We start from the raw sequence: 23,245 nt of genomic DNA, 5'->3' as shown, positions 1-23,245 counted from the left end.
ACCTCCGCCTTTGTGCAAGGAGGAGCAGGAGGAGCACTGCCAGAGCCCTGCAAAATGACCTCCAGCAGGCCACAAATGTGCATGTGTCTGCTCAAACGGTCAGAAACAGACTCCATGAGGGTGGTATGAGGGCCCGATGTCCACAGGTGGGGGTTGTGCTTACAGCCCAACACCGTGCAGGACGTTTGGCATTTGCCAGAGAACACCAAGATTGGCAAATTCGCCACTGGCGCCCTGTGCTCTTCACAGATGAAAGCAGGTTCACACTGAGCACGTGACAGACGTGACAGAGTCTGGAGACGCCGTGGAGAATGTTTTGCTGCCTGTAACATCCTCCAGCATGACCGGTTTGGCGGTGGGTCAGTCATGGTGTGGGGTGGCATTTCTTTGGGGGGCCGCACAGCCCTCCATGTGCTCGCCAGAGGTAGCCTGACTGTCATTAGGTACCGAGATGAGATCCTCAGACCCCTTGTGAGACCATATGCTGGTGCGGTTGGCCCTGGGTTCCTCCTAATGCAAGACAATGCTAGACCTCATGTGGCTGGAGTGTGTCAGCAGTTCCTGCAAGAGGAATGCATTGATGCTATGGACTGGCCCAAACCTGAATCCAATTGAGCACATCTGGGACATCATGTCTCGCTCCATCCACCAACGCCACATTGCACCACAGACCGTCCAGGAGTTGGCGGATGCTTTAGTCCAGGTCTGGGAGGAGATCCCTCAGGAGACCATCCGCCACCTCATCAGGAGCATGCCCAGGCATTGTAGGGAGGTCATACAGGCACGTGGAGGCCACACACACTACTGAGCCTCATTTTAACTTGTTTTAAGGACATTACATCAAAGTTGGATCAGCCTGTAGTGTGGTTTTCCACTTTAATTTTGAGTGTGACTCCAAATCCAGACCTCCATGGGTTGATAAATTGGATTTCCATTGATTATTTTTGTGTGATTTTGTTGGCAGCACATTCAACTATGTAAAGAAAAAAGTATTTAATAAGATTATTTCTTTCGTTCAGATCTGGGATGTGTTGTTTAAGTGTTCCCTTTATTTTTTTGAGCAGTATATTTTTATCAAATCAAAGCTGGAATTTGTATTCAAAACAAAGGTTGTAAAAGTATGCTAGACATTTATATAATAAATCATACCAGATATTCTGTCATTCTGCCAAATGTGTTAAAGTATAAACTGGGTGAGGTCGAGCCCTGAATGCTGATTGGCTGACAGCTGTGGTATATCAGACCGTATACCATGGGAATGACAAAGCATTTATTTTTACTGCTCTAATTACATTGGTAACCTGTTTATAATAGCAATAAGGCACCTCAGGCGTTTGTGGTATATGGCCAACTCCGCTTTGCGTCGTGCTATGAACAGCCCTTAGCCGTGGTATATTGGCCATATACCACATCCCGTCGTGCGTTATTGCTTAATTGTAACAACTTCATTAACTGAGATAAAGGCTTGCATCCCAAGTTGAACCCTATTGTGGGCTCTGGTCAAAAGCAATGCACTATATACAGTAGGGCATAGGGCTCAGATCAAAAGTTGTGCACTGTATAGGGAATAAGGTGACATTTTGGATACAACCAAGGTATGGCAGAGAGAATGTTATCTATCCCACATCCAGATGTTACAACGTTTCAGTGAATAGTTTTGACCTTGGTTGCTATACTTGGACCATTTTATATTGAAAAGTATATTTGTTCTGTAATACAAAGTAAACGATGACAACAGACATGAAAAACACATGATGTTGTTGTTCTCAGAATAGCCTTTATTCACTTTACAAATAGGTTTCCACCAAACAGCTCCCAGTTGATCCTATTCATTTAGGCCTAAATACAAACAATCTGTGAATTGTCAATTATATGGTGCCCTACATGTTCAATGAGTGTCCCTAGTCCACAATCTATGTGTTTCAGACAACTTAGCATTTTTTTGTTCTTCCCAATTTTCCCCCAAAGTATTAAATAAACAGGTAAGGGACAGTAATTGTAGGTGTAGTATACTATATGGTTAGGGTTTGAGTTAGTTACTATAGGCAGATGTGCAATATAGCATGGCAGTTTTTTGTTCACTTCTTGGCCACTAAAGCAGTGTTTCCCACCCTGGTCCTCCAGGACCCCCAACAGTACACATTTTTATTGTAACCATGGACAAGAACACCTGATTAATTTGTCAACTAATCATCAAGCCCTCAATGAGTTGAATGAGGTGTGTTTGTCAAGGGCTACAACTAAACTGTGTACTGTTGGGGGTCCTGGAGGACCAGGGTTGGGAAACACTGCACTAAGGTATGGCTAGGGGAGTACCCCCGATATCACAAGACTGATAGTATAGAGAGATGCCAGGTGACGCCACCGCTGACTCATATACTAGTTGTTGACACAGTCCCTTGGCCAGACTAAGATTATAATGACACTACAGGGTATAACCTAAGGTGAGCATGTTGACTGGAATGAGCTACTTTTCACCATGGTTACACATGCTGATTGAGGTGCTTTTTGGAATGCAGTTTTGAGATGGCAGAGGCATGTGTGTGCGTGTTTGTGTGGGTGTGCGAGAGAGGGGAGTGTGTGTGTGTGTGTGTGTGTGTGTGTGTGTGTGTGGGTGGGTGTGTGTGTGTGGGTGTGCGAGAGAGGGGAGTGTGTGTGTGTCAGGAGGCTATTCGAGGTCATGACTATAGAAAGACCCTGGAAAGCCAGTGTGGTCACTCCCCCGCAGCAAGGAGTCCACTTTCCAGCCAATGACTTGGCAATGTTGTTGTGGCCATAGAAATAGAATGACCCATTATGGCCTCATTGACTTGAATGGGGACATCCTTCTAGGAATTGTATTTCTATGGTTGTGGCAATGTTCTACTTTGGCTATAGTGATGGCAATAGGTGATGTTCTGTGGCTGGATCGAGGCATAGATCGAGGCATTGTTGAAACTGGGCTGTCATGAAAAAAGACAAGACTTATAATTGGCACTAAATGTATGGTTGAATGAACAATTGTCTATGTTATTGATAGAAGGTTTATGAGACAGGCAGTTGCTATGTTCCAAAGACAGACACTGCACTCTAGTGGACAAATTTAAACAAAACATTTGGACACTGGTAAGATCTTCACAAAAGAAATACAGTATAATAATCAGGATCAAAATAAAAATCAATAAAGCACTTTCTGGAAATCTACGAAGGCATCATTCATAAATTAATATAAAGTCAAAGTCTATGTAAAGCAAAAACTAAAAGTGAATTATCACAATGTGACGATGAGTGTTGGCAAGGCCTCCAGATGATGATGCTACCACTAGATCGTTTTCAGGCTAATCCCAGATCTGTTTGTGCTGTTTGGCATGACAATGACCAGAAGAGTGGGCAAGACAGCATGAACAGATCTGAGACCAGGCTTGTAGTTAGTATCATCATTATGAACCCCCAGGCTAGGGGAAACTGTAATACTGATAGCTGCTTTTTGCAGCCTTTGACAGTTCAAAATAATACCATGGCTGGTAACATGACTGCCCAAACCCACCAAAAGGAGTCATCTGAGTAAAATAAAGTGTCAACAGAGTGGGTGGGTTTGGACACTGAAATGCTCTACCTCTGTCCCATGGCCGAGTCAGTGTTGTAAATCATATGACTGGGTTCGAAAGCTGGGTCTCCGGCGCACCACAAGACTGTGTTAGCCCTTTGAGCCAAAACCTAGGCATTAGTTTTGGGGAGCTGACACAAGTCTTCCGGTCTCAGGCAAGTCACAAATAGTGGATTTCATGATATATGGGACTTGCGCCCTCTCTCTTTCATTATCATATTACATCGTTTACAGTTAGTTATTTTTCATTGCCCCAAGGGACTCCATCCCTAGAGGGGGAAAATAGGAGGGGAAGAGGACATTAACAAGCAATTGGTGTCAGAGTCGCACTTTAGGACTAGTGTGTGTACTATTGGAGAGGGGACTGCGGGGTGGAAAGGACAGGAAAGAAGGAGAAGGGTACACACATATTCCTGGCCCTCCGTCAGACAGAACAATTTAAAAAGACAAACTCCTCCTGAAGCCTGAGCCCCTGTTAGCCAGGTAACCCAAAACCAGAGTAGGAGAGTCAGTGTGGGATATGGGGGAGAGGAACAATGTGGCTCTTTGTGTGGAGCCGGGCAGAGAAAACAAACCGTTTCCCCAGGAAAGAGATCAGGTTCAGGCTCCATTGGAGAAGACCACACAAGGCTGATGATCGTAGCCTAGCAGCCTACCATCTAGTGGAGTGTAGAGCCCCTGACTATGGCTGAGGATTTTATCTGGGAACTGGGCTGAGTGGGCTCTTTGGGCTGGCTTCATAAGCTCCTGGACTATGGGAGAGATCAGAGATGGAATTGTCTGTCCCTTGGGAAGGTCCAGAAATGCCACATAAAGGTACATACAGCGTACACACACACACACACACACACACACACACACACACACACACACACACACACACACACACACACACACACACACACACACTCACTCTTGTGCTGTGAATGTACTGGAAGTCCACATTGAACTCTTGGACTGCTTCTCCCATTGGGCTGCTTCCTTGATTGGCACCTCGTGGTCAAAAGGGTGGGGTTGATCTCCCAGGTGGCTGACTGGCTGAGTAATGGGTTGGAGGGAGGGCGTTGGTGCTGGTGATGTACCCAAGAGGGCGGGGCACTGGATCTGCCACGGCTATACAGTGAGCCTGTTCATCACATACAGAGAGAGAGAAACGGAGAGAAACGGGGAGGGAGAGGGAGAGAGGGAGGGAGGGATGAGAGCGAGAAAGATGTCAATTTCAGTTCCATTTACATCCATATTACAGTCTTAGATCTGCCGTCTATCAATCCTCCCTTCCTTAATCCACCCAGTCACTGTGAGAATGAGGTTTAGGGCACTATCAAACCAAGAACATCTGTGCTGAACACATGCACACACACACATACATATATGCACAGACACACCACACACACACAAACAGCTCTGTTTTCGTGAATTTTCAGGACTTTTTGGGGAGTAAAAATGCACAGGCGGACAAGAGCACACACACACACACACACACACACACACACACACACACACACGCACACATACGAGGGGCCAAGAAGCCATTGCTCTCCGTACTCCCTAACTCTACTCCCTGTGACCCTCTCTGTTTTAGTTTCAAACGCTCTGCAAAAACCAATGTGGAGGGATCCATTTCCGCATGGCAATAAAATAGCCCAAATAAAGGCAGGGAAAACTGAGCCGAAACCGGCCTATTTCCTGAGGTGAAATCCTCCAATCCTCCAGTTGGCCTGTTGATTCTGTCAGAGCTAAAATACTTCAATGTTTTTTTAAGAAGACTTTTAGCAGTGAACACAATGGAACTAGATAACCATATTCCCCTCGGCGCTGTGAGGTGCTAAACTAAAATCAGTCGACTATGAACGCAGCCCAGCTCCCATTACACACGGGCACGCGTGCACGTATGTACACACACACACACACACCGGCTCCCCTTACATAGAACACCAAGCAATAAATCCGTCTGCGCAATGCTAGCAACACACTGTGATTTTCATATGTATTGGTTACTAAGGGGACCGGCGGACCGCGCAAAACCACAACAAATGACAAAGGGTGAAGCAGGGACATCGTTCTCTGCAAAAGCAAATCGTTTAATACTTCTGGCATGTCACTGTTAGGAGTATACGTTAAACCAGTTAAAACCAGTTATGGGGTTATGTATCACTCTCTGCCAATAGCCATCTTTTATTAAGATGACCCTTGACCTTTCGAGGTTTTTGATATGCGATGGGAAAAGGGAGTAAGTAGAGGTAACTGGAAATGAAAACCTTTTCTGTCATCATGTGTACATTAAGCCCAGGATGTAAAACTGAAACATGAGCACATAATCACACACAGCTCTGGGTGGCAACAGGACCATTTGAATGAACAATCTGGAAAGGGGAAACCGGAGAACAATCTGATTGGTCGAAAGTAAGGAGGGTTCCAATCTGATTGGTCGTTAGGGTTGTTACTGTAATGTACTGTATGTCTTCCATAGAACATCTGGTTCACAGGAAGAAGAAGAAGAAGCTGTGAGTAGAGAGAAGGAAATGGCAGATGAGAGGAAATGGGAGATAAGAGGAAAGGAGAAGAGGAGAGGAGAGGAGGGAAGAGAAGAGAGGAGAGGAGAAAAGAATGAGAAGAGGAGAGGAGAGAAGAAGAGCGGAGAGAAGAGGGGAGGAGAGGGGAGATGAGAGAAGAGATGAGAGGGTAGGAGAGGAGAGGGGAGGAGAGGAGAGAGAAGATGAGAGAATGCTACTTAATGAGAGGAGAAGATTCCACACCACTAGACCGAGAGCCGGGGCCTGGGCCAGTCATTATGATGACACACGGAACCGGATCTCTCCGGTTCTACTGCTCCGTTTTCTGAAGCCCCAGAGCTCTATCACTGAGGGCTGGCTCTCATATTCACAGCACACAAACACACACAAATCCACAGCGCCGCCAAGTCTGACGATCGCCACCGTCTCCACGACAACACCAGAACGACGGCTGGGGCAGAAGAGTGGAGGCTCATACGAGAACCTAATATCACAGCGTGGTGTGTTTGGTGAGCTGCTGACCAGTGGACCTCACTCACAGACACACACACATACTTTCTCACCAGACCTGGGTTCAAAACGGATTTGAATACAGCACTGTTTTATTGAACTTGCCCGGTGCAATGGAGACAATGGATTAGTACCAAAAGCGCATGCGCACACACACACACACACACACACACACACACACACACACACACACACACACACACACACACACACGGGTCACACAATATGCGCATGGTCACTAAACAGAATGGCGCCAAAGAGAGAGAATTTCAGTAACCTGGCACTCCTCACTACTCTAGGGTTACAGCTAGGCCAGAGGAAGGGGCAGACAGACAGATCTAGGGTTACAGCTAGGCCAGAGGAAGGGGCAGACAGACAGATCTAGGGTTACAGCTAGGCCAGAGGAAGGGGCAGACAGACAGATCTAGGGTTACAGCTAGGCCAGAGGAAGGGGCAGACAGACAGATCTAGGGTTACAGCTAGGCCAGAGGAAGGGGCAGACAGACAGACAGCTCTAGGGTTACAGCTAGGCCAGAGGAAGGGGCAGACAGACAGACAGCTCTAGGGTTACAGCTAGGCCAGAGGAAGGGGCAGGCAGACAGATCTAGGGTTACAGCTAGGCCAGAGGAAGGGGCAGACAGACAGATCTAGGGTTACAGCTAGGCCAGAGGAAGGGGCAGACAGACAGATCTAGGGTTACAGCTAGGCCAGAGGAAGGGGCAGACAGACAGATCTAGGGTTACAGCTAGGCCAGAGGAAGGGGCAGACAGACAGACAGCTCTAGGGTTACAGCTAGGCCAGAGGAAGGGGCAGACAGACAGACAGCTCTAGGGTTACAGCTAGGCCAGAGGAAGGGGCAGACAGACAGACAGCTCTAGGGTTACAGCTAGGCCAGAGGAAGGGGCAGCCAGACAGACAGCTCTAGGGTTACAGCTAGGCCAGAGGAAGGGGCAGACAGACAGACAGCTCTAGGGTTACAGCTAGGCCAGAGGAAGGGACAGACAGACAGACAGCTCTAGGGTTACAGCTAGGCCAGAGGAAGGGGCAGACAGACAGATCTAGGGTTACAGCTAGGCCAGAGGAAGGGGCAGACAGACAGATCTAGGGTTACAGCTAGGCCAGAGGAAGGGGCAGACAGACAGATCTAGGGTTACAGCTAGGCCAGAGGAAGGGGCAGACAGACAGATCTAGGGTTACAGCTAGGCCAGAGGAAGGGGCAGACAGACAGACAGCTCTAGGGTTACAGCTAGGCCAGAGGAAGGGGCAGACAGACAGACAGCTCTAGGGTTACAGCTAGGCCAGAGGAAGGGGCAGACAGACAGATCTAGGGTTACAGCTAGGCCAGAGGAAGGGGCAGACAGACAGATCTAGGGTTACAGCTAGGCCAGAGGAAGGGGCAGACAGACAGATCTAGGGTTACAGCTAGGCCAGAGGAAGGGGCAGACAGACAGATCTAGGGTTACAGCTAGGCCAGAGGAAGGGGCAGACAGACAGACAGCTCTAGGGTTACAGCTAGGCCAGAGGAAGGGGCAGACAGACAGACAGCTCTAGGGTTACAGCTAGGCCAGAGGAAGGGGCAGACAGACAGACAGCTCTAGGGTTACAGCTAGGCCAGAGGAAGGGGCAGCCAGACAGACAGCTCTAGGGTTACAGCTAGGCCAGAGGAAGGGGCAGACAGACAGACAGCTCTAGGGTTACAGCTAGGCCAGAGGAAGGGACAGACAGACAGACAGCTCTAGGGTTACAGCTAGGCCAGAGGAAGGGGCAGACAGACAGACAGCTCTAGGGTTACAGCTAGGCCAGAGGAAGGGGCAGACAGACAGACAGCTCTAGGGTTACAGCTAGGCCAGAGGAAGGGGCAGACAGACAGACAGCTCTAGGGTTACAGCTAGGCCAGAGGAAGGGGCAGGCAGACAGACAGACAGCTCTAGGGTTACAGCTAGGCCGGAGGAAGGGGCAGACAGACAGACAGCTCTAGGGTTACAGCTAGGCCAGAGGAAGGGGCAGACAGGCAGACAGACAGACAGACAGACAGACAGACAGACAGACAGACAGACAGACAGACAGCTTGGGTTATAGCTAGGCCAGAGGAAGGGACAGACAGACAGACAGACAGACAGACAGACAGCTCTAGGGTTATAGCTAGGCCAGAGGAAGGGGCAGACAGACAGACAGACAGACAGACAGACAGACAGACAGACAGACAGACAGACAGACAGACAGACAGACAGACAGACAGACAGACAGACAGACAGTTCTAGGGTTATAGCTAGGCCAGAGGAGAGACAGACAGACAGACAGACAGACAGACAGACAGACAGACAGACAGACAGACAGACAGACAGACAGACAGACAGTTCTAGGGTTATAGCTAGGCCAGAGGAAGAGACAGACAGACAGACAGACAGACAGACAGACAGCAGCCGTTCTAGGGTTATAGCTAGGCCAGAGGAAGAGACAGACAGACAGACAGACAGACAGACAGACAGACAGACAGACAGACAGACAGACAGACAGACAGACAGACAGACAGTTCTAGGGTTATAGCTAGGCCAGAGGAAGAGACAGACAGACAGACAGACAGACAGACAGACAGACAGACAGACAGACAGACAGACAGACAGACAGACAGACAAACAGTTCTAGGGTTATAGCTAGGCCAGAGGAAGAGACAGACAGACAGACAGACAGACAGACAAACAGTTCTAGGGTTATAGCTAGGCCAGAGGAAGAGACAGACAGACAGACAGACAGACAGACAGACAGACAGACAGACAGACAGACAGACAGACAGACAGACAGACAGACAGACAGACAGACAGTTAGTTCTAGGGTTATAGCTAGGCCAGAGGAAGGGGCAGAGCAGAGAGAAAGTGAGAATCACTTTGAAAAGGCATCGCCTCATCAGGCAGGGCCTGTTACAGTGACAGTGCTTTATTTGGATGTCGGCTTGTTTCCTACGGGGTTCTGTGTGTGTGTGTGTGTGTGTGTGTGTGTGTGTGTGTTGTGCCTTCTAATCTTATTTCATCTTTATGGAAGTTCCTTTACCTAATTTTCACATCTTCTGTCTTTCTCATTCAGATTCCTCTCTAGGTATGCTAACATCTCCATTGCGTTACAGTGTCCCAAAAACCTGTTGTAACAAGAGACACCTACCTCCCTTCCCTACTTGATCTGATCTCGGATGCGGAGGCACCGTCTCTTCAGAGCAGGCTCCATGTCCCCAGGCCCAGCCACACTCGGTGGGCATAGTAGAACACCCTTGTCCCTAAGCTTGGGCAGGAGGAGAGTGGTGGGGGTGTTGGTGGGGGCACCACCCGTTCTGGTGGGTGTAAGGTTGGGGGTGGGCAGGGCATAGGCATGGTCCTCATCTGGGACGTGGGGATCCTCGGAGTCGCCAGCGGCTGAGGGCCCCTCTGATTGGCTGGTAGGGAGGGAAGGAACCTGGCCCTGGTCCCTCTCCTGGACCTGGCCATTGGAGCAGCTGTTCTCTTTGACTGCCTCCAGCTCACTGAGGGCGGAGTCAGGGCCAAGAGGTGGGGCCTCTCTCTGAGACTGGGAGGAGTCTGGGTTGGGAGGAGGGTCGGGGGATGAAGACGGTGTTGTTTGGTTGGGGACGTCCGGGGGCGTTGAGGGGGTGGCGGTATCGCAGAAAGGGCTGCTGCATTCCCCTCTGGGAGTTGGTGGGGTGTCTGAGGGGGGTCGTATGTTAGGGCACTGGGGGTAGGCAGTGTTGTGCAGAGGAGGGGGTGACTGGGTTAGTGGAGGGGTGGGTTTGATAATGTCATGGTGGTGGTTGTGGTGGTCCACTCTGGTATCCACCAGCCTGGTGCCATGCCCCACTCCGGGCTCACCCGAACCCGACAGGTCCACCACTCCGTGGGGGTTGGGCTCCAGCTTGACCGGGGTCCTCTGGAGCACTCTCTGGATGACCTGCCTCTCTGGCTGCTGCTGCTGGCCCAGCTTAAAGTCTGACAGCCCCTCAATCACTGAGGTGGAAGATGGGGAAGCATCGTAGCGAGCCCTGGGGGAGGACGCTGCACTGTGGGGGGTCGACATGGGTGACTGAGCCTGCCTCTCCGACTTCACCCAATCTGTGATGTCCCTTCTGGCGTGGTCTGAGGGCGAGGGGAGACCCTGGTTGGTGGTTCTACCCAATCTGTTGGCTGCCAAGCTCCCGGGAGAAGGCAAATTGACACCCCTGGAGCGTCCCCCCTCTATCCCCTCCGGCACAGGCTGGATGACCCCACTGTGGGGGACACCTAGGGCTTCTGGAGGAGCAGATTTAGGGGGTATGGGTATGGGGATAGGGATGGGAATGGGGACTGGGATTGGTACAATGATGGGGTAGGGCACCAGGACCGTGGGCTGGGGGAAGAAGGGGCCTAAGGATGGCCATCCCCCGAAGTTCATCATAGGGAGCATGGGCACGGGGCCACGGAGCCCCATCATGTTGATAGGGGGGGAGTGCAAGCCTGGGAAGTAGGCCCCCGAGTAGGGGTGTATTCCGGGTGGGTTCATGGAGGTGGCCGATGGGGGCTGGAGGTGGGGTTGGTGGGGGTGATGGGGGGAGTGAGGGGGAGGCTGGTGGATGGGGCTGGAAGGGGGGCCGGGGTGGCCCCTGGGGGCGTTGGCCAGGGGGCTCTTCAGGCCCTGGGCATGGAGAGGGGGCCGGATGAAGGGCAGCGGGATCTGAGGCATGGCCTTGTGGTGCTCCATGGGTGGGTGAGGAGGGGCGGGGGCAGGGTGGTGGCTCGCTACCTGCACGGTTGGTGGCAGGACGTGCCTCTCCAGGTGCCTCAGTCCTGAAATGTTAACCTTCAATGACGAAGATGACGCCTCGGATGGAGAAACAGTCCTTGGTGCCGCTGTACCATTGATCGGCGTCTGCCCTTTGGGCGACCTGGTCCTCCCCCTCAGGTCCCCAGCGTCGCTGCTCCACGATTCAGGGGTCAGGAGCTTCTGGTTCTGGACCCCTCCGGTGGACTCGGGTCTCCCCTCCTGGGCTGGTCTTCCTGGGCTGGAGCTGGTGAGAGTGGCCCTGGCCTCTCTGTAGAACACATCCATCTTGTACTGGTTCAGACACTTGGTGCTGCAAAACTGGAGCCGCTCCTCACCGGTGCCAAAGTCCAGGTACTCTTTGGTGTGGCGGACGTGCTTGCACCAGTTGCACACCTGCGGTACAGGCGAGAGAGACTGTGAAGTGTTACTTAAGTGACATGTGAAAAGGAAAAAGCAAATGACTGGTGTCTATATGTAGTAGAGATGGGAATATAAAATATGGAATATTCTATATGATAGTATGGTGAAATGTTGCTTTATTCATATTGGGACAAATTCCCCATGTAAATCAATCTCCCCCGTTCAGCATGTGTAAATGTCATGACCAAATCATATTAAATTGATTGTGTTATTTTGAGCTGATTTGGGCATGAAAAATAATCCATGCTAAACAGACGAGATTAAATGACATAGCTAATGTTGGCAAGGTAAGGAAACAAATATGGAAATACTGTATGTAACATCCCTGAACTATCCCTTTAAAGGGCGGTTTCACAGACCCAGAGTTAAGCCTAGTCGTAGACTAAAAAGCAAACTCAATGGAGAATCTCCATCAATAATTATTTTTAGTCTAGGACTAGGTTTAATCTGTATCCTAGAAACTGTCCCTTAACCTGTGTCCTGGAAACTGCCCCTTAATCTGTGTCCTAGAAACTGCCCCTTAATCTGTGTCCTAGAAACTGCCCCTTAATCTGTGTTTTAGGAACTGTCCCCTAATCTGTGTCCCAGAAACTGCCCCTTAATCTGTGTCCAAGAAACTGCCCCTTAATCTGTGTTCTGGAAACTGCCCCTTAATCTGTGTCCTGGAAACTGCCCCTTGATTTCTGTCCTAGAAACTGTCCCCTAATCTGTGTCCTGGAAACTGCCCCTTTATCTGTGTATTAGGAACTGCCCCCTAATCTGTGTCCTAGAAAGTGCCCCTTAATCTGTGTAATGGAAACTGCCCCTTAATCTGTGTCCTGGAAACTGCCCTTTGATCTCTGTCTTAGAAACTGTCCCCTAATCTGTGTCCTGGAAACTGCCCCTTAATCTGTGTCCTGGAAACTGCCCCTTAATCTGTGTCCTGGAAACTGCCCCTACATGTTTTGATGTAGCTCTCAAAGACAAACATGTAATGCATAACTAGTTTTTGAGCTATATTTACAAAATATATATTTCTACGAAGTGGATTGTGTTTTGTTCTTACTCTGGCACCTCCACTGTTCATCTTCAGCACCAGTCGTGGTGAGTCATCGGCATGGGTGTGTTGGGGGGACCTCTCCCCTCCATGGAGGTCCTCATCCCGGGCCTGACGGAGGGGGGCAAAGCTGCATCATTATACACTTAAAACAAACTATCAAGAGCTGGGTCATGTTCATTAGGCACCAAACGAAACAAAAAAATCTGGGAGGGACTAGCTGGATTTGTCCAATAACAAAACATTAATTTTCGATCTCTGTTGCAAAACATTGTGTGCCCTAACGAACAGGACACTGGATTGTGTTAAAGCTGTTTCAGAGTAGAGCCTGGATTCAGTAGTATCCACTATGGGATTTAAGCATCAAGTGTTGATGAAGTAGCAGTTGCTTTAAATCATCAAGGCTCCCGTGGTTGGTCATTAAAACAAACTTACATAACCAATCCCAAAATAACCACTGCATAATTTGCCTTGTCATAGGGGTTCAAAGTAACAGAGTACATTGACCTATGGGCTTTGAGGTCACTGAAACAAAGGGACCGTTTTTAAAAACGTTTTGGTAACATTTTGGAATGTTTTGGTAAGATAAAGTAGATGACAAGCCTGAACCCTCATTTTATTCTCAATGGTCCCTTCTTTGTGACCCATTGAGTTGTGTCGAGTTACGAAACATGAAGCAGCTGCAGGTAAGGTATGCACTGAAAGTGGACACCTCACCCCCAGGCCCTCTGCCCTTCTCCCTCCAAGTAACAAGCAGGGACAAGCCAAAGGCCACAGTTCCATCCCCACTTCCACCAACTAGAGGGTTTGTTGCAGCCAGGCAGGTAGGCAGCAGACGACTCCCCCTCCTCCTCCTCCACCCTTTCCCCCCTGTCTGTTGTCGTGTGAATAAAACCTAGTCTGGCAAAACAACAGGAACGGTGAAAGGGGATAGCCTTGCCTGACACCCCCGCGCCTCTAAGAGAGGGTATCCATGTCTTGGATGGAGGGTGAAAAATGGTGGTAATGTGTATAGGAGTGGAGTTGTGTATAGGCACTGCTTCCCTGTTGCTTCCCGGTCCTCCGAACCCAAGCCGCATTATGACTGGCCCTTCCTCCATTAAGCCGTAACTGATACTAAGTGTCCTCTGCAAACTTTGACCCCTTCCCACCCTCGAAACACTGGCCTGTCTATAAAAAAACACAGCGTGTGCGTGCGTGCATCATTTTCTCCTTCTGAACTGCTGCAGTTGACAAGTCAGTTTTGTCTGACCTAAAATTGTCCCATTGATTCCAAGTTGAAATAAGGTTGAACCAAGGTTGAATCCCTCACCTTGTTGCGTTTGAAGTAGGCCCGTCGGCAGGCGGCGAAGCACTTCTCACTACAGAAGCTCTTCAGTTCGGTGCCCATACAGAGAGAGTAGCGCTTCACCCCTTCCTTCTGACACCACACACACACTATCTGAACATTCTGCACGTCTTCCACTGCGGACAGAGCCAAAGGGGAGAGGAATCAACACCAACATGTGAAGTGTGTTTGATGATGAAGATGAGCATTTAAGGAGCTTGTGAGTGTTGAAGAACTGTAGGCTACATATGGTAGTGATGATGATGATGCTGATAATGTGTGAGTGTAACAGGGGTGATTTAGTGAACCACACCTGTGTGATGAGGAACCTTGCCTGAGACCTGAATACTTGTTTTAGCTTCCTGAATAATGTCTAGACTTTAGCTAGGCAGGCTAAAACACTTTTGTGACGTGCAGGAGACCTGGGTTCTAACCCAGTTGGTCACACAAAGGGTGTGTGTTTGCATATGCTCAGTAGATGTGAGTGTGAGAGAGAGAGAGAGAGAGAGAGAGAGAGAGAGAGAGAGAGAGAGAGAGAGAGAGAGAGAGAGAGAGAGAGAGAGAGAGAGAGAGAGAGAGAGAGAGAGAGAGAGAGAGAGAGAGAGAGAGAGAGAGAGAGAGAGAGAGAGAGAGAGATTTGTTCAGGCCTGTCCCTACCTGCAGATGGCTTTATAAGCGGGACAATTACGGGGGCACTCTTTTGCTCCCCGGTCAGAGAGGAGGAACCGGGGGAGGAAGAGGGGACTCTGGATGATTCTCTCTCTCCAACCCTCATGGCCAGTGTCACGGGGCTGTCTAGGCTCTTGGATTTGGGCACCGAGTTTTCTGGAAGGCACAGGATATCTAGGGTCACTTCAGAGTGAATTTATGTTCTTAACATACACATAAAGTCATGTAAAGTGCCAACAAAAATGGAATCAGAATTCAGTCAGTTTCTCTTGGCACCACTTCCACTCCACACACACAATTTAAATACAGATATAGATTTAGCCTAAAGGGCGTGGACAGAAAACAATGACACTGAAAAATGTAGAAAGATAATACTCCATCCACACAGGTTTACTGTAATGATAGTAAGTGAAACATAAGAAGGGTGAAGTAATATGTCTGGATTGAACAACCTATATGTTCTGTTACTGGGTTACCTGTGAATACCGTCTGACCTCTGTTAAGTATGTTACCTGTATTGTACAGATGCCCAGCAGGAAGCAAATGTTCAGTAGGCAGTAAACGTTTAGAAAGTGAGTGAAACAAGGATACTATCTGAACTAATTACATTATGCCGTGTTCAGTAGGCAATAAACGTTTAGAAAGGAAGTAAAACAAGGATACTACCTGAACAAATTACCTTGGGTCGTGTTCAGTAGGCAGGAATCGTTTTGAAAAAGGAGGTACTACCTGAACTTGTCCAATTAAAACACAGATTTCCACTCTCCATTGCAAAGCGTTTTACTACGGTGTGGCCTAGTGAACAGGGCCCTGGTCTTCCCTCACCTTTAAGAACTGAAACGTGCTGCTGGCGTCTCTCACGGTTGGGGTAGTTCCTTATCTCGGTGGCCTCGGAGTCTCTGAGCTCCAACTTGTCATAGCCGTACCAGCCTAGGAGCTCATTCATGGTGCTCTCTGCAAACGTCTAAAAGGAAAAATGGAAAATAAATCACTGAGCAACATTATAGGTTATGTCAGTCAGGGGACATGGCGGGAGACGGGACAACCGAGCCACTGCTTGCCTACGCTATGCCAATGTGAAGTTCAGTTGTGAGTGACCTTACATCCGAGGTTTGTTAGTGGAACTTTTTATCCCACTCTTTAAATGTAACCAGAGCTTCCAGTCCCGAATCAATGTGCTGATTCTTTAGACTTCCAGACCAGCCCTGACTGGATGAAATGAGCAAGGGAACCCAGAGGAGTACAGTATGACTATTTTTCCATGATGTATTGCAGTTTGTTTACTCTTTCTAAATTGGAGACGGAAAAGTTTTCCAACCTAATACCAGTGTAAAATATATGAATCATTCTTTGTTTAGCTCTTTTAATTGGGGAAAAAAGAGACAGACAAAATATAGAAGAAGAGTTCTCAGCAGATGTGTTGTGAAGTGAACATCCTGGCTTTTTTAAAATTCCGACCATATGAAAGAAAACAACACAAAGGTCTCTCTCTCTTTTCATCCGCCCACCTCTTCTCCTCTGTGGCTTTGGGGCGAGTGGGGATTGGAGCAGAAATCCGATCTGGACACCTTACACCACCGCTAGGTCCCACGGTTCTCGGAAATGCCCTGCTCCTCTCCCAAGTGTCCAGCAATCCCCAGTCCCTCCCTCCCCTGCTCCTCTCCCAAGTGTCCAGCACTACCCAGTCCCTCCCTCCCCTGCTCCTCTCCCAAGTGTCCAGCACTCCCCAGTCCCTCCCTCCCCTGCTCCTCTCCCAAGTGTCCAGCAATCCCCAGTCCCTCCCTCCCCTGCTCCTCTCCCAAGTGTCCAGCAATCCCCAGTCCCTCCCTCCCCTGCTCCTCTCCCAAGTGTCCAGCACTACCCAGTCCCTCCCTCCCCTGCTCCTCTCCCAAGTGTCCAGCACTACCCAGTCCCTCTTTGTGTGTCCCCTCCCTCCCCTGCCCTCTCCTCCCTCTGCCTCTCCCCTTGCCCCCTCCACCCCGGCACCTTCCAGCCCTGATACCCGACACTGCACTCCCTCTCGGGTTTCAGCCTTTTCCAGCGTGGACAGTCTGCCTGTTGTAGTGTTACACCAGGGCTGTAGTACTGACTACACATTCTTCCCTCTGCTTTCCTCACTCTGACAGGGCCTCAAAGAAAAGGAATTGTGTGTGTCCCCAAGTGTGTGTGTGTGTCTATGCGGGTGTGTTTGTGTGTACGTAGAGGTATCATATCCAGCTAAATATGCCTAACGATGAATAAAGTCAGGTATCTGGTGTCCGCGCTGTGCTACGGTCTGGCATGGAAGGAGTGGGTTTGACTGTGGTATTGAAATAGATCCCTTGACTAAGACAACACTGGACTGGACCGGAGCGGAGCAGCCCGCAGACAGACAGACAGACACATAGACTGTGATTTCAGAATCTGTCTGTCTGTCTGCGGGCTGCTCCGCTCCGGTCCAGTCCAGTGTTGTCTTAGTCAAGGGATCTATTTTTTGTCTCTCTGACTGTGTGTGTGTGTTTGTCTGTCTCTCTGACTGTGTGTGTCTGTCTGTGTGTGTGTGTATCTGTTTGTCTGTCTCTCTGACTGTGTCTGTCTGTCTGTCTGTCTGTCTGTCTCTCTCGCTCTCTCTCTCTGATCTGTGTGAGAGTTCAATTGTGTTTGTCTGTCCATCTGTCTTTCTTTATCTACCCTTCTCTATTTCATAATCACACACTTATACCACTGACCTTCAGGCCCAACAGCCACAGTTCATTACCGCGGTCACCCAAGGCCTGTTTTGTAGATCCACGTGGCTCCCTGTAAGTCTGAGAATCACAAAGTATTACTCTGCCTGTGCTGCCTGCCTCCCGTGGGACTAGCCTTTACATCAACGGTTCCATCAGGGCATGTCCTCCAATATCACATTGAATTCAGTGTTGTTTTGTCTCACTATTTTCTCATTAGGGAGAGACAGGCATTTTTTCTTTCTCCTCCCTGTGCTTTACTTCCCACAATGTTGTTATTGTTTCTTATTGGCAGTTCAGACAAACATTTGCTTTGTGAGAGTGACAAGCCAAATCCCAAACCACAGAAAGAACCCTGACCAAAGGCAACAACGCAGGGCCGACCCCCAGATCCAGCTCAGATCCAGGCCGGGCTGACTTACATCAAGCACAGATAGCATTTAGCATGTTTTCATTCAAATGAGTTGCAATTCTACACCACTCCCTGGATATCAAAAGCTACCATCCAAACCACTTATGCAAAAAGAGCACATTTCCTCTCACAAAACAAGCCGATTTTTTACATTTAATTTAATGTTGAATTCACTTTAGTTGACATCTCAACCAAATGTAAATCAAAACTAGACTTTGAACTGACATCTGTGCCTAGTGGCCAATGTCAGAACTCATAAAACTGAAGGCAGACAAACTGTGGGCTTGTAGCCTAGCCTACTACAAGGCTTGTACTCTAGCAGTAGGGCTGAAACCAATACCATCATATTCAATTTGGTTTTGAATTGGAATAACCAAATCAAACAGTAGACATAGTTTCCATGAAACTGATTCTGAGTCACTTTCCAAGGGCACAGTTACTACGGTTACCTGTTTAGGATAGACCCGACTGATCCTTCACCCTAGCGGATATTCTCAAGTGATGTGACTATGTATGTTCGTATGTTCGTTCGAATGTATTTATTTTTTATAACGTTACATTGTTGTAAACATGTAGGCTTAGCCTACTACAACAAGTGCGCGCACATCCGAAGCGGGGAAGAAGTGAAGTGTTCTTGCGGTTTGGTGGTGACGCACATCTGGAACACCGCTGGACTTTGCTGTGCGAGGCTACCGATGGACTGACATGGCGTCACTACAGAAGGGCTACCTACCATTCAGTGGACACGACATCAAATATTGGATAACATAACAGTCACACTTTTTCATTCCCTCAGAAAAGTATATTTCCTGACAGTCGGTTTATTATGGCAAGGCCAGGTAATATAATATAGCTGTCTTATTTCACCATATGGGAATAATGTTATGTTACACAATTGCTTTATCCCTTTTATTTCGGAAGTATTCAATAATATAACGGCATTAAATTATAAGCAAATTTAATTGTTTCAATGGGAACAAATCGAAGTTTTCATGGCGTCTGTGAATGTCTCCAACTGTGTGATTTGTGCGCACGGAGCTCTCTCCCAACGTCTCAAAAGTCTCAATCTGCACTTTTATTTTTATCTCACCTTTATTTAACTAGGCAAGTCAGTTAAGAACAAATTATAATTTACAATGATGGCCTACCAAAAGGCAAAAGGCCTCCTGCGGGGACCAGGGCTGGGATTAAAAATCAAAATAAATTAAGTAAAAATATAGGACAAAACACACATAACGACAAGAGAGACAACACAACACTACATAAAAAGAGACCTAAGACAACAACATAGCATGGCATGACTTAAGACTATTCACAAACAGAACACTGCTAAAAAAAATAGCCAAAAAACGAATTTCCCCTTACCTTCATCTCTTGGTTGATCTCTCTCTTGACGGGGTGCGCGGGTTTCCTACTGCGTTTATTTTCCGGCGGTCTCCCTTTCTCCATCTCTGGCATAGTTCTGACTGGCTCCGTGTCACTTCTTTGGCGTGCGACTGATAGAGCGCGTCACTCCGGGGCTAGTCAAGGCTAGTCAAGGTGCGGCGACAGAGAGCGAAAGCTGTCACTCTCGGTGACAGCGGCTGTCATTCCCAGACGTCTGCGTCGGTCATCTGGGGGCTCCTTCCACTGACTCTCCACTGAGCATGGGTGCTGCGCGCTGTGGGCTGCTGCTGCCGCCCTACCGCCGCCGACGAACAATTCCCTCTCTCTAAATCCCAGAAATCAGGGAGGGGCCTCCGCGCTGTAACCCAACACCTGGCGCCCACCCCTCCCGAATCTCAACAGATACATTTCATGAGGAATGCGAGGACTGTTTTATCTGCGGGGAACACAGAACCAACACTGTCTATGATATTCCAGGATTTAAATAAAAGAGATGAAAATCCCGCGTGGGTAAACGATACCACCGTAGAATGTTTTGGGGTTTCTCAAATTACATCTGTTTGATCAGAGCGAGAGGAACACAAAGTCTTCAAATCAAATTGTATTTGGCACATGCGCCGAATACAACAGGTGTAGACCTTACTGTGAAATGCTTACTTACAAGCCCTTAACCAACAATGCAGTTCAAGAAATAGAGTTAAGAAAATATTTACTAAATAAACTAAAGTAAAAAATTGTAAATAAATAAAAAAGAAACACAAGAAAACACAAGAAAATTACATAACAATAAAGAGGAAATTTGTAACATGACTATGCATAGATAATAAACAGCAAGTAGCAGTAGTGTAAAAATGCAAATAGTCTGGGTGGCCATTTGATTAATTGTTCAGCAGTCTATTATCTAATTCTGGGATATCCAAGGCCTGAGGTCATCTGCCTTTGGCTTAAGGGGCAGGAACCTGGACTTTACCAAATAAATCAGAAATACAAACATTGTCATCCTACAAGTAAAACACGGTATAGAGGAAATGGTTGCCCTCTAGGTTACAGAGAGCTGGTAATCCCATCCACCAAACTACCAGGAGTAAAACAGGGAAAGGACTCAGGGGGTAAACTAATTTGGTATAGAGCAGACCAAACTCACTCTATTAAATTAATCAAAACAGGAACATTTCACATTTGGCTAGAAATTAAAAAGGAAATTATCTCAACAGAGAAAAATGTCTTCCTGTGCTACCTATATCCCCCCACTAGAATCTCCATACTTAAACAATGACAGCTTCTCCATCCTGGAGGGGGAAATTAATCATTTTCAGGCCAAGTACATGTACTAGTCTGTGGTGACATAAATTCCATAACTGGACAAGAACCTGACACCCTCAGCACACAGGGGAACAAACACCTACCTGGTGGTGACAGCCTTCCCTCCCCCATATTCCCCCTAGGCACAATTACGACAACAAAACCAACAAAAACAGGTCACAAATTCTGCAGTTCTGTCGCATGCTGGGTATGTACATAGTCAATGGTAGGCGTCGAGGGGACGCTTACGGTAGGTACACCTATAGTGTCACGTCCTGACCAGTAAAAGGGGTTGTTTGTTATTGTAGTTTGGTCAGGGCGTGGCAGGGGGTGTTTGTTTAGTGTGTTTCGGGGTTTTTGATTGATGTTCTATGTTTTCTATTTCTATGTGGTTTTCAAGTTTTTCTATTTCTATGTTGGGGTTTTGGAACGACTTCCAATTAGAGGCAGCTGGTTGTTGTTGCCTGTAATTGGAGGCCATATTTAAGTGGGTTAGTTTTCTCTTGTGTTTGTGGGTGGTTGTTTCCGTGTATAGTCTGAGCACCTTACAGGACTGTTTTTCGTCGTTTGTTTGTGTAACGCTTGGACGTCGTGGGTGTGGAGTCAGGCGCAGGAGGCAGAAAAATGTTTGGTACAATACTTCTTTAATAAGTACCACAAAAGAGAATATGCCCAAAACAACAGGGTGTAACAAAACCCAAAGTCCAAAACACGATCCACTACACAAACACAGTGAAACTGAACGTAACAAGCCCGCACACAGAACAGGTGGGGAGGCGGGCTTAAATAACACCACTAATTACCTAACTGAACACAGGTGCAACTAATAAAGACATAACCAACACAAAAAGGAAAAGGGGATCGGTGGCAGCTAGTAGGCCGGTGACGACGACCGCCGAGCACCACCTGAACAGGGAGAGGACCCACCCTCGGTAGGAGTCGTGACAGTACCCCCCCCCCCGACGCGCGGCTCCCGCAGCGCGCCGACACCGGCCTCGGGGTCGACCCGGAGGGCGAGGCGCAGGGCGATCCGGATGGAGGCGATGGAAATCCTCTAACAGTGATGGATCCAGTATGTCCCCCACCGGCACCCAGCACCTCTCCTCCGGACCGTACCCCTCCCAGTCCACAAGGTACTGCAGGCCCCCCACCCGGCGTCTTGAGTCCAGAATGGTGCGTACTGTATACGCCGGGGACCCTTCGATGTCCAGAGGGGGCGGAGGGACCTCCGGCACCTCACCGTTGTCATGACGTTGCCCTCTCTCTGGGTACAGAGAACACAGTTGAACCCCCTCCCTCTGCACCAGGCCTTTTCTATGCACCATCCCCGACCTCTATACTTCTGACACTGCTGTGGTGAGAGGGGTCGAAAAATTCCAAAGGAGAATGTCCTGCCTCATGGCCCAGTTTTGAGACAGAGAGGGGTTTCATAGAGAGACAAAGGAATTCTTCCAACTCACAGAATTGGAGAACCGAACAACATTTATGTTCTGGAGAAGGTATAAAAGATCGGTGAAGAATCCAGCTACGAACTGGTCCGCTTGGTACAATTTTGTGATACTCATTAGAGACAATATTGCCATATTACCATAATAATGTTTATATAATAGCCTCAGCTATGAGACTTACATCTAAATGGCTGTATACAATGATTTAATAAGATTAAAGCTATTTGGAATATGTTGAGAGGCTATGTACTGATGTTAACGTGATAGAATTGTATTTCTGTATAAAGCTTAACTCAGTCATCGGCACGCCCCCAGGGACACAGACAGAACAAGGCGTCATGTGACAGGCTTTTTCTGTCATTCCGAATAAAACCCCCACCCAGGGTTTCTTTCACCAGACCAGCTTACCTCAGAAGAGAGAGTCAAGGTTTTACCATGCATTCCTCTACTGAAGTTTAAGCATACCACGTGGTTAAACTTTTAGACTATCGATACCGACAGAATAATAACAAGTCTTTGATATTAATTAATAGTCTGCAGCTAGAAATTCGATATCATCGAACGCGAAGACTGACGAAACATCCATTCTATAATGACATTAATGAATGTCGCTTTGAAAGATCCATTCTAACCGAGAGAGAGAGAACGCGGACAAAAACTCTCCAACAGGACAAAAACTCTCCAACAAGGATCCCGACGACAGACTGAGCATAAATATATATAGATTTTTTTGCAATTGTTCCCAAATGAGTGAGCGTTCATGTGCAAAGGCTTAGCATATCAATTGTTAATATTTATCAACTCTGTTGTGCCTTCTCCGCTGCCCCCAACCCCTTGTTTGTTTAACAAGCCGCCATGCCGGTTTAGCCCACTAGGGCACATTACTCTACCAATTCTTTGTGACGATAACTACTGTTTGTATGCTTTCTGTGAATTACTTTGTTTAGTAAATAAATGATTTTAAGACAGTTGATGTATGGATGACTTAGTGAAGACTGGGTTCGTGCAGATACAACAATTTACGATGTTTGGAATGAGACTGGACGAGGTAAAATACACCATTTAAACCAGAAGATAATCAGTCAGATACTATATTATAATATAGGAAAGTTATATTAGGAAAATTATAACTTTGTAATCTGAATATTT

The 23,245-nt window shown here is 48.0% G+C and overlaps 1 protein-coding gene across 1 annotated transcript; it reads right to left on the bottom strand.

Moving 5' to 3' along the window:
* Positions 1-1,757: 1,757 nt before the first annotated feature.
* Positions 1,758-19,660, bottom strand: LOC106571170 (sine oculis-binding protein homolog). Its single transcript, XM_014143921.3, has 7 exons — positions 19,326-19,660; positions 15,669-15,807; positions 14,832-14,999; positions 14,160-14,311; positions 12,857-12,958; positions 9,766-11,805; positions 1,758-4,712 (listed from the first exon to the last, which is right to left on the bottom strand). The coding sequence occupies exons 1-6, from the start codon at positions 19,416-19,418 to the stop codon at positions 9,775-9,777; spliced, it is 2,685 nt and encodes an 894-aa protein (XP_013999396.3). The 5' UTR covers positions 19,419-19,660; the 3' UTR covers positions 1,758-4,712; positions 9,766-9,774.
* Between the last annotated feature and the right edge of the window lie 3,585 nt (positions 19,661-23,245).

The sequence above is a fragment of the Salmo salar genome, chromosome 15 (genome assembly GCF_965601325.2).
Source record: "Salmo salar chromosome 15, fSalSal1, whole genome shotgun sequence".
NCBI lineage: Eukaryota > Metazoa > Chordata > Actinopteri > Salmoniformes > Salmonidae > Salmo > Salmo salar.
This window is presented reverse-complemented; position numbering and strand designations above follow the sequence as displayed.